The sequence below is a fragment of the Lolium perenne genome, chromosome 1, assembly GCF_019359855.2.
Source record: "Lolium perenne isolate Kyuss_39 chromosome 1, Kyuss_2.0, whole genome shotgun sequence".
NCBI classification, from domain to species: Eukaryota; Viridiplantae; Streptophyta; class Magnoliopsida; order Poales; family Poaceae; genus Lolium; species Lolium perenne.
Window position 1 is genome coordinate 195713281 of NC_067244.2, and position 11421 is coordinate 195724701.

Below are 11421 nucleotides of genomic sequence, written 5' to 3' on the forward strand. Positions count from 1 at the left end.
CGTAGCTCCCCATCAACTTATTGCGACCTTTGATCCTTTTCCTCCACAACTTCTCTTGTACGAACACGGAACCAATGTGCTTCCGCCTTTTATTCGCGCACATAGCCTATATCATAGCTATGTTTTCTTCTTTTTCAAGGTCTCATTCTTCATCGGACGAATCGTAGCTCCCAGGCAGCCACGCGAACGGAGGCGGCCGCAGGACAATGGGTTACGGCTGCGGCAAGATGTCGGGTAGCAGCGGCGATGGTTTTTTTTTTTTTTGACAACTTTACCGTAGAGGAAGCCCCTGTGGTGTAATTTTTATATTAAAAGGACACACTGTACAAAGTTTATAGTACATGGGAAGTTAAGGGGGGAGGAAATGGAACAAGGAAGACATCTAAAGTACAAAGATATTGCGCAACCATTCAATAAGGGATTAAACGAGAGCCGCCTTCACTTTGTATTGGAGAAGCATAAGGTCCTTTTGGAAACGAACTTTCCATATGTCAGTGGTTATTGGGCTGGGTTGGGTCACCGATGAGCTTGGGGAATGGAGGGTGCGGTGGCACGAGTGCGCGGATGTTTCAGCTGGGTAGTTGGCTCTTCACGTGCAGCCTCATGTTTTCCAGCACGTTGGAGCCGGCGCAACAACTTTGACGCGCGCCTAAAAAACTTTGTAATGCGCCCGGTTTTACAGCAGCTGGAGCGCCGATTTGGCCCTCTCACGCACTAAATCGGCCAGTTTTCAGCGTGGGCAGCGCATGTTGGAGATGCTCTAAGATGAGTCCCTATCGGAACACCTAACCAAGAAAATAAGAAGCGAACAACAGACGGACCAACCTAACCAAACGCTTCCTTCCTTATTATTAGGTATAGATAGATTAATCCTTGGCCTAAATGCGGCCCAATTTTATAACCATCCGATCTTCTATATACTACACACTAAAATATGTAGTAAGATGTACCATAAAATTTTCCTTGTTTATGTTAAAATAAGTCAGAGGAACATGACCAACCTTAAAACTAGTTAAGTTTAGCGGGTAATGGAATGTGATTACAGTTTCAAAAAAAAAAAAAAACTCATCATAATGGAGGAAGATGAATGATATCCTATATGGGAGTGAGAGAAAAAAAAACTCCCAAGATCATGAATATCCGGTATACGGTTGAAGACCAAACTTTGATTCTCGCAATAACAGTCAAGAGACAAGAATGGACCCCTTCTCCCATGATCCCATCTGTACTACTACTAGTAACAGTGAGCAAAAAAAAAAAATGTATATCCCTACTAAATCTCATGTACACAACATTATCAGACAATATGGAATGTCTCTCTGTCCTACTGATTCCAATATGCACACTGCACTATATTGCTTCCCTATCAACAAGACAGAACGCACGCCGCCGCCTAACGCTTCTGGAAGTTCAGGACCTTGATGGAATAGCCGAACACGAAGAAGAAGGCAATCACGAAGGCGAAGTGGCCTAGCACAATGTAGCCAAGGAAATCGTGCCGCACTCCCAGAGCATCGTGCAGGAATTTCTTCACCAAAACCGGGCTCCCGCCGGGGACCGAAATAGTGCCAGCGCTCTCGCCAAACTGCGACGCCACGACGCCATAGATGGTCCAGGCCACCGGGTCCGCCCAGTAGTACCACCTCCACCAGATTGGTATCGCCTGAAACACCAACAGCAACCGTCCATCCTCGATAAATAAACATCTTTTTTAGTTAGGTATACTCAAGACACGCGGTGCAGCTAATCTAAGGCTTTGCTTACCATCCTGACCACGAGGAATCCAGCGAACAAATTCCAGAGAGGCATCACAAAGGATGTCAGTATGTTTGCGAGCATCGCGGATGGAGTCAACGCCACCAGCATCATGCCAAACAACGTGAAGTAGTTGAAGCTTGAAATGATGAAGAACAGGAAGTACAAGAACTTGTCAGCTTTCCACTCGTATCCAATCATCGAATAGATGATGATTGTGTATAGAAACCCCTGCAGGCTGTTGTAGATGATCTCCACGCTTGTCTGCACAAGTCAAAATTTGCACACTTTTGAGAACTACACAAGCCACAAGATTATGTTGCACAATGTTCAGGACTTTGCGTTTCGATTTGATCGTATTCAAAATGTTCACCAAACCATCGCATTAGAACTACACAAGTGAAATTAACTCATTGGATTTATTCTTGTTTACCAAGTATACTAATGCTAATTTTTTTTTCTAGTTTTGCTACGGTTGCTAATTGCTTCCTTGCTGGTTAATCGAGAACCAAGCAACTTTGGATTTTATGCTCCTTATATTTTGAGCATACCGAAAGGTACTAAATGAATCCAGAACAATGAGGCATCAGAATAAGAAGAAAAAAATTACCTGAGCTAATGCATAGGATAATGGAGAATACATCCCCGCCGCCTTTTCACGGTAGAAAACTGTTCGCTCAATTGCCACAACAGGTTGAACTATAAAGCAATTAGAAGCCCCAAGGAAGAAGACAGCAGCATAAGTGGCTCCAAGTAGATTGAACAAATCTTGTTGTGAATCTCTGCCAACAAATCAAACAGAAGTATTAGTGTCTCCATGAGAGCTAATGTATCATCTTTCAACAGCACTAGTCTCAGCTCTCAAGTATAGAAACAAAATGGGATCATACATTTTTGTTCCTTTTTGCCAAAACACCGTTCCAAATACAAGCCCATTCAGCAAAGTCATAAGATAGCGCATGGCGTTGTGCGGTGGATTCTTCCAATAAGATTTGTATTGCTTCCAGAAGTTTGCAACACATTGGTTGTAGAAATTTTGAGAGTACTTTGTAGGAAATGAGAGATCCTCATAGCCCGGCGTAGGAACGCTCAATTCCTTAATAAGTTCCTGGTTTTCCCTGGTCATATTTAACAGGAACTTAGTGTGGATGGTATGAATGAAAACAACTGCATTTTTAGCGCTCGTTCCAACGAAATATGTATTTGTTTTAATGGAAATTACAACCGCTGGTTAAAATGGCAAAGAGTTACGCTCAAGGTCTGAGGTTCTCAGATACTTACCTATAAAGACCAGAATTAGCATAAATTTCAGCAAAATTTATTTCCAAGCGAGCCTCGGCTAGAGGGGAGCTAACTTCCAGCATCCATGTTGCAGGATTATATCCTTCTGTGATCTTCGCAATACCTGGAATTGCCTGTAGTGCAACCACAGACTCAACGGTTAGTTTCTTTTACTTCTGCTACACCTGCAAGGAGACCAAAACCTGTTTGGTCTTTAATGGCTTTTCTGAGCCTGCAGATCATATTTGTAAGCAGGCATTTAACTCAAAATTAGTGAAATCATGGCTACCCCCAAACTGTAACATGTACGTGCAGTAACTCACCTCAAAATATTCAACTAGTTTATGAGAGTGGTGACCAAGTTCCCCAGCATAAATGACCTGCCCTCCTCTTTTCAAAAGCAGAAGCTACAAAAGGAACCAGTTAAGAGTTAGATAAACAGAGGAATACATAGAAATAGAGAAATACAAAGAGAGAAAGAGAGTGTACATCATCAAAAGACTCGAATATATCGATGCTGGGTTGATGGATTGTGCAAACCACAGTACGCCCAGTGTTGACTGTATTTCTGACCGCCCGCATGACAATTGCTGCTGCTCTAGCATCAAGACCAGAAGTTGGTTCATCCATGAATATGACTGAAGGATTTGATACCAGCTCCACAGCAATTGTCAGTCTCTTCCTTTGCTCAGTCGACAACCCGTCAACTCCAGGTAGACCAACCATAGCATTACGCAACCCATCAAGCTCTACAAGGGTCATGACTTCCTCCACAAACATCTGTGTACGTGGAGATTGATTTATTTAATCAGAAACAATTACAGTGTGAAGTTCCAAATATATATAACACTGCATCTTTACTTGAGTTTGAAAGATGGCTTGAATATATACCTTTCTTGTTTTTTCGTCTACATCTGATGAAAGACGCAGCCAGGCAGAGTACAGAATGGATTCGTACACAGTAACATTTGGTGAATGGATATCAGTCTGTTCACAATAGCCACTAATTCGGGCAAAAGTTTCCTGCTTTTTAGGGTAACCAGAGAGGGTGATACTTCCTTCAACAGACCCACTAGTTTTCCTTCCTGACAGGACATCCATTAGAGTGGTCTTTCCAGCTCCACTCACGCCAACTAATGCTGTCAGAACACCTGGCCTGAAAGCACCACTGATATCAGTGAGCAACTGGAGACGACTTTCCGCAAATCCTTGCTCCTTCATTTCCTGGAACACAAGATGACACAGTTTACCTTTTTTCCCACATTTGTAGATAAATTCATCATACAAGTGATAAACTTACATCCTAACACAATATGTGTGAGGAGGAAGGTAGGTATGCTTACCGCAGGCATGTCCACGTAATAGTTTATATGGTTGAAACAAAGTGAAAGAGGCAGGAACGGCAAGACAACTCGGGACTGAGTTGGCCTATTTGTGGCTCTGTTAGTACCTACAGAAACAGCAAGTGCAAATATATAGTGACTAATTAATATTGGTTAAGGCGCCAATTGGCTTGATAAATATCACAGGAACTTAAGAATGTTATAAAGCCTGCACTAGTCTAAAATAGATACTTAAAGAAGACCTCACCCATAGGTATTGAAGATGACATGGTTGATGATGCATTGGCTTCTGACATTGGCTCTTTGTTTGTGTCATTCTCATTCTGTTCGTCTGAAACTAGTGTGCTTGAGCTGCCGCTAGCTGGAAGAGAAAAGATTATATGTAATATAAGTACCTAGCTCTTCAAGCCATCAAACATTAATCTCAACCCACAAAATGGTACTTACGGCTTAAATACGTAAGTGCCAAAAGGAACAAGATGTTGAACAAAATAGTGAATCCGATAAGAGCTCCTATGGAAAGCCAAAAGCCCGAGTCATCAGTAAACAAGCCTCTTGATTTAAGAATAGCCTTGCCTACTGTTGGTGCATCAATAGAGGTGTCGTTGTTCGGCTGTAGTAAAATTGAAAGACTCTCATTAGTTGAGATGTTGTCACCTTTACAACACTAAGATATGATGGTGTCAGAGTTTAGAGAAACTAAACCAAAGAAATAAAGGGCCCTGAGAAAAACTTACACTGGCCCATCTACTGGCAAGGAATTCATTGACAGATATTGCGTTTTGACAATACATCATAGGAGATGACCAGTAAGCCCAGATCCACCATGGTTTGATATCACCTGTCCACATCAAATTTAGGGACGGAGAAGGTTTACTTTCATCCATGCAAACGAGGTACAGATATTTGATTTAATGTGCCTAGCTAGCTAGATACAAAATATCAGCATGCTTACCTCTAGGGATGAGAAATCCTCCAAATACGAAAATAATAAGGATCGTAAACATCCCAAAATTGTTGGCCACAACCATGGATCTGAATATAGCACCCATAGATCGGAACAAAGCCAGAGCCATTTGGTGAGTAGCAAAGAAAGCTAAAAGCTGACGAAAGAACCTATAGTTTGCAGATAGATGAAAATGGAGTTACCAATTAGAAATTTTCAAATGCGAACGGCTAAGTGGGCACAAGGATTATACATGCATGCTTACCTTCCCGCAGAAGGTGCAAAGCCCATCACGAAGTACGTGAGGATGACCCATACCCCAGCCTCCACAAGAGAAACAGGAACTTTTAAGAGTATGTTTGCGAGTCCAAAGGTCCACGGGGGAAAGAATAGTAAATCCCTTTGTTTGTAGAACGTAGGAAGCACCTTTATGGTCAGTTGTAGCTCCGCAAACCCGTTGAACAAGATGGTGATTAAACTGAAAGTCAGAGCTCCAAAAAATTTGCCACCGTCAGAAATCTGCCCGCTGGGCATCTTTGTTCTGAGGAACACAGTCATGGCCATGAGTCCAATGATTATTAACTGGGAGAGCTTAAAGATGTAGATGAATGAGTTGCGCTTCATCAACAACATTTCTCTCGACATCACTGCCTTGAGTGACTCCTTGCTGGATATGCCATACTTCTTAGTGGTCAATGCGGCAGGATGGGTTTTGGATTTTTCGAAAGGGATTTGCATCTCCTTGAGCATCTGCTGGCCTACATGGAATGACTTGAAACGTTCAGCAAACTCTGGTACTGACACGTGACGATATTGTTCCTGCTCACGGTACCAGTATTGTTGCTGGTCTTTCTTGGAAGTGACCTCTTGAAGGAAGTCGGCAACTCCTTTCCTCTCAGGGCACCGAAAACCAGAGGATTCAAAGAATTCCAAGATGTTCTCACGTGGCCCATGGTACACTATGTATCCTTCTGATATCAGAATAATGTCATCAAACAGGTTGTATGTCTCAGGTGGTGGTTGTAGGAGGGATATCATCACAGTCTCATTCATCACGTGGACTAACTGCTTCACATATTTTACAATCTGAAATGTGCTAGAGCTATCCAATCCAGTGGAAATTTCATCCATGAACAAGGCCCTTGCGGGTCCTGTTAGCATTTCCCCTGACATTAGCAAAAGTAAAAAACCAGATAAGCATAACACAGTTTAAATGAGGAATTTCTTTGTCCACAATGAATTGAGCAGTTGTGCTTATCCTATATAAGTGTGTGTGCATACCAGTTGTGACACGCTTCTTTTGCCCACCTGAAATTCCTCTTACCATGTCATCACCGATCATGGTATCAGCACAGATGTCAAGCCCAAGCACCTGAGCGGGAGTTTTTTTCTTAACCTCAATGAGCACAATTCTGTTAGAGAGTTGTGTAATGAAAAGGTAGGTCAGAATCTCACCTTGAGAGTAAGATATGTTACAATATTAGTCTCTTGTCCCTGCACAGCAGTAGCTTTCATGTAAGCGTCGATCGCAGGATCTGGCTTTATGCCCGCATCACGCTCCCTCTTAGCGAGCTCCGCAAGCATGTCATATCTGGCACCGACGCCTAAGCAGCGCCTGGAGAAATCCAGCGTCTCTCTTACGGTCATCTCCGCATTGTGGAGATCGTACTGACTAACATATGCGCTGGTCCTCTCAGGGTAGAACTCCGAAAATGTGTGGCCACAGTATGTGATGTTGCCAGATACCTGAGTATGTTGCCAGATCCGCGGGATGGTGATTACTTTTATCTTTTATGCATGCAGCCATAAAGCGCCAGGAAACAATTAACAATACAAGTAAAAACCTTGAGGCTTTTGTCAAGCTTGCCGGTAAGGGCTCGCATAAGCGTACTCTTTCCTGAAGAAGGAGGTCCAAGAAGAAGAGTCATCCTGAAAACACAAGTTACACAACAGGTAGAGCTGATCAGTATATGTGCCTGCTGCATAACAATCGTAATAAATAAGAGGTGGTGATGATTAGTTTGTTTTGTTACCTGGAAGGTTTGAGGATACCATTGACGTTTTGGAGTATATTGATGGTTTTCTTGTTGGAGGAGGCAAGCCGTCCGATAAGACTCTGCGGTCATGAGGCATTGTGATGTTGTGTAAATAAATCATGATGTTCTTCAACCCATCCATGACGATGCATATACAGAAGAGAAGTAACAGAGATGTGTACACCATCCAAAATATGTGAATAATGCATGGTAGAAACAAGCATGCAAGCTAGTGGTAGTACTAGTTGGTGCTCAACGTGAGAAGCGTTTGGTGGAATCAGCTCACGGCACGGATGAAGTAACGGGACCAGGCCTCTTGAGACATTCCATCGAACACCTCCAAGACGCCACCGTTAATTGGAGTGAGCCAATCGTTGTAGCATCTAGACTAGCCCCGTTCTTGCATGCTGATGGACGGACGTAATGATTTGCATTCCGGCCGCCGAATATCTATCTCCCTCTTGTTCTCCCTTCCTGCCCCTGGCCGCTGACGCCGCTGCAGGGCTCCCTGACCAAAACATAGTCAGCCGTTGGCAGCTCAAATCCATAGAAAATCCTCCTCCAGCGAGCGCTACCGTGATCGCCGGCGGGAAGGAGTTGTCCATTGCGGTGGTATGAGTTGGGATCTGGGCGGAGGGAGCTGCAGCCTCTGTCGGTAGTATTGGAGGCGAGAGCCAAGGATGTGTTCGGTTTTAGGATGAAGTGGAATGGAATGGAACCATTCCATTCCATTCCATTCCACTCCATTCCATTCCACTTCATACTTGTGTTCGGTTGCACTGGAATAGCAAGGAACCTAATTAGTCTAAATACTCTATTAATTAGACCCTAATTTAACTAAAATTTTAATTAACCTAAATTATGCCTAATACTGCCTAATCCGAGTCACCTGCACGCTAGGCTGGCCGCCGCCGCCTCCCTGGCTGGCCGCCGCCGCCGTGCTGGCTGGCCGCCGCCTCCCTGGCTGCCGCCGCCGTGCTGGCTGGCCGCCGCCTCCCTGGCTGGCCCCGCCGCCGCGCTCCCTGGCCGCCGCCGTGCTGGCTGGCCGCCGCCTCCCTGGCTGGCCCCGCCGCCGCGCTCCCTGGCTGGCCGCCGCGCTCTCGGCTGGCCGCCGCGCTGGCTGGCCGCCGCCTCCCTGGCTGGCCCCGCCGCCGCGGCTCCCGGCCGCCGCCGCCGTCTTTGGCCGCCGCCTCCCCGGCTGGCCCCGCCGCCGCGCTCCTCGGCTGGCCGCCGCGCTCCCTGGCTGGCCGCCGCGCTGGCTGGCCGCCGCCTCCCTGGCTGGCCGCCGCCGCGCTGGCTGGTCGAGCTCGTTCCGCGCTGGAGGAGAGAAAAGGATTAGCGAGCTGATTGAGCTCGTTCCGCGCGGTCCGGCCGATTCGGCCGGACGGATTGGAACGGCATATTCCGGGAATATGCTCTTTCGGGGAACGAGTTGGTTCCATCCCATTCCTCAGAATTCTGGAACCGAACGCCAGGATGGGAGCTAGGCACGGGACGGTTCCATCCCGTTCCTTGCCATTCTGGAACCGAACACATCCCAAGAGGATGGGGAAGAAGACGCTGAGTTGAGTGGTGAATAAAAATAATCTGGAGTGACGCGGCAGCCTGCTTGCCACGTACTCCAAACCATAAAAAAATTGGTGCGCGGGAATACAGCTTCAGTCCAAACCGAACCCATGTGAAATCAAAATAAATAATCACATTTCAACAAACTTCAGTTTAATCTGTCAATAAAGTTGGGCATGAACTTCTTTTTGGATTACAAGCTCGTATTTATTCATGTGAAAAGCCAGCTTCATTCAACATGAATAGGCATGCATGTTTTCCACTAATGTTGCTAAATGTAGCAAGTAGTGATTCAATCGGTTTTCGCAGGCTTTCTCGAAATGATGGGAAGGGGAATTATAAGATTGTGTTAACTAGAAGAAGGATGAAATAAAACTTAGGAATAAGCAGAGCATTACAAGGATGAAGCAGAGCATAATGCATGGAGTACTATAGCAGCTAGCAGGTACCTGCATGCGCTGCGCCTACCTGGAGGAAGTTGGTGGTGGCGTTCCAGAGCGTGGGCAGCGCACTGCTCCCCACGACGGCGTCCACCTCGATGGACAGATCCTGGTACCGCACCTCAATGGCCGGGAACTCGATGCCTACCCTGTCCACCCTGTCCCTCAAGCTCCTCAAGAACCGCTCGCTGTCGTCCTGGAACACGCGCTCCAGCAGTTCCCGGCCGCCGTCCCCGCTGGCCAGGTGCTCGATCTCCACCAGGCCCGCGATGCCCTGCAGGTGGTGGTCGCCGAGGAGGACGGCCCTGCGCATGCGGTCGTACGTGGGGAGCTTCTCCAGCGCCGCCCACCGCAGGTTCTCCTCCTCGTCGTCGTGGCGCCGGGAGGAGGACGCGGAGCCGCGCCGGAACGGGTCGTCCGTGTCCGGCTGCAGGCCCTGCTGCCGGAACGAGCTGCCCCAGCTGCGGCTGCTGCGGCGGCTGCCTGAGAGACCCGGCGTGCCCAGGCCCAGCGCACCGGATGTTGGCTCCATGGGAGCTATTCTTCCTCTCTACCTAGCTTGCTGTTGCTGCTACCTGCCTACCTTCGTCTACTTCTACTTCTAGCTAGGCCAACTGGCCAAGGGTTTATAGTATTTTAGAGGAGGAGTTAGCAGCTGTGGAGATGGAGATGGATCTTCCATGTGCATATGTATCCCTCCAATCACGCTCGGGCGATCTCCTCAATTAGTTTTACGTAGCTGCCTATCACATACTTGGAGTGGAGGGAATATATAGAGACAAGGGCGCTGCATGCCAGCATGTATGCATGTGCTGATAAGTAATTGAAACTGAATCAAGGGAAGGACATATCATATTCAGGTTGTCAACGGCAAGCTTTGCTCCGACTAGTGAATCAAAGTATCAAACCCCACAGCCCCATCACACATCCCCTTAAGCTGGTTATAGCTCCCCTTAGGGCAAGGTATGGCAGATGCCCTACGTTGATTTTTGTTGAACAAATTGAGATGCATGTGTTTCTTGTGAACAATTTGAGTGGTCGTCGAAAATGGATTTCGTATTAGAAAGTTATGCTTGTTTCAGTGAACACTGCCCACAAATGACTCTGAACCAAAAAAAAAGAGTACATACCAAAAGCAAGACTCGTTTCTAGGTTCAATGTGAATATGATTATTTTTCTTACAAAGATTTATCATATCTCTTATACTATATAAAAGATAACTTTGAGCTATTCATAAATCATATGTGGAGAATTGGAGACTTAACATTGAGCTGATATTATTGGTATGTTTGTAGGTTCTATTAATGTCTCCAGACTGTTTTGTTTTTTGTATGATTTTTTAGAGTTCATCTTCCCTCAAATTATTTTCGTCCTTCGCAACTGCATATATGGTGAACCATCGTGGGAAAATAAATACAAAATATGGGAGAGGCTACCTGACATGCATGGACAAGTTAACATGAGATGGCTTGTGATAGGAGACTGGAATGAAATTTTGGATACTCATGAGAAAGAAGGAGGTAATCCACGACCACTTCAGTATATGATAGGCCGGAGGTGGAGGCTCACCAGCAGACCCCAGGCGGCTGGCATGGGAGATATAGACCCGGGCGCCGACAGCGGCAAGCTTCCTAGGCTGCAACGCCCAGCCGTATTTGGCGGCAACAAGCGCCCATGAGGCGTGAGGGGCCAACACAGCCTGCTCCAGCAAGGCACCTTGTCGGGATCCAGCACTCACTAGTACAAACTCGCTACATAGAGACGGCCAGTTCAGCTAGTTTTGTCCAAATTTTTAGAAAGCTGGCTCCGCAAGTTCACCTCAGACGGCTGTAAATAATAACCCGTCTCTAAAACTTTTAGAATCAGGCTGAAATACTACGTGCTTCTAAGAATGGTCACTTTGGAGACGGTGGAGGGATGCATCTTAAGGGGTTTCCAATACAAACTGCCTGGAAGACTGGTTGCCTAGGACGGCCGACACTAGGAACCGCCGCCTAGGTCAAATCTAAAAGCACACCCGCCAGTTCGAGTGACCGTACATCGCACAGTTCTTC

General features: G+C 46.3%; 1 protein-coding gene across 1 annotated transcript; it reads right to left on the reverse strand.

Moving 5' to 3' along the window:
- Positions 1-1259: 1259 nt before the first annotated feature.
- On the reverse strand, positions 1260-9953 carry LOC127317540 (ABC transporter G family member 48). The gene is made up of 19 exons (XM_051348105.2): positions 9396-9953; positions 7359-7441; positions 7170-7254; positions 6781-7071; positions 6607-6697; positions 5591-6491; positions 5335-5495; positions 5117-5220; positions 4827-4992; positions 4627-4740; positions 4380-4486; positions 3928-4260; positions 3526-3816; positions 3360-3443; positions 3037-3170; positions 2646-2873; positions 2366-2537; positions 1765-2019; positions 1260-1663 (listed from the first exon to the last, which is right to left on the reverse strand). The coding sequence occupies exons 1-19, from the start codon at positions 9897-9899 to the stop codon at positions 1394-1396; spliced, it is 4374 nt and encodes a 1457-aa protein (XP_051204065.1). The 5' UTR covers positions 9900-9953; the 3' UTR covers positions 1260-1393.
- Positions 9954-11421: the final 1468 nt, after the last annotated feature.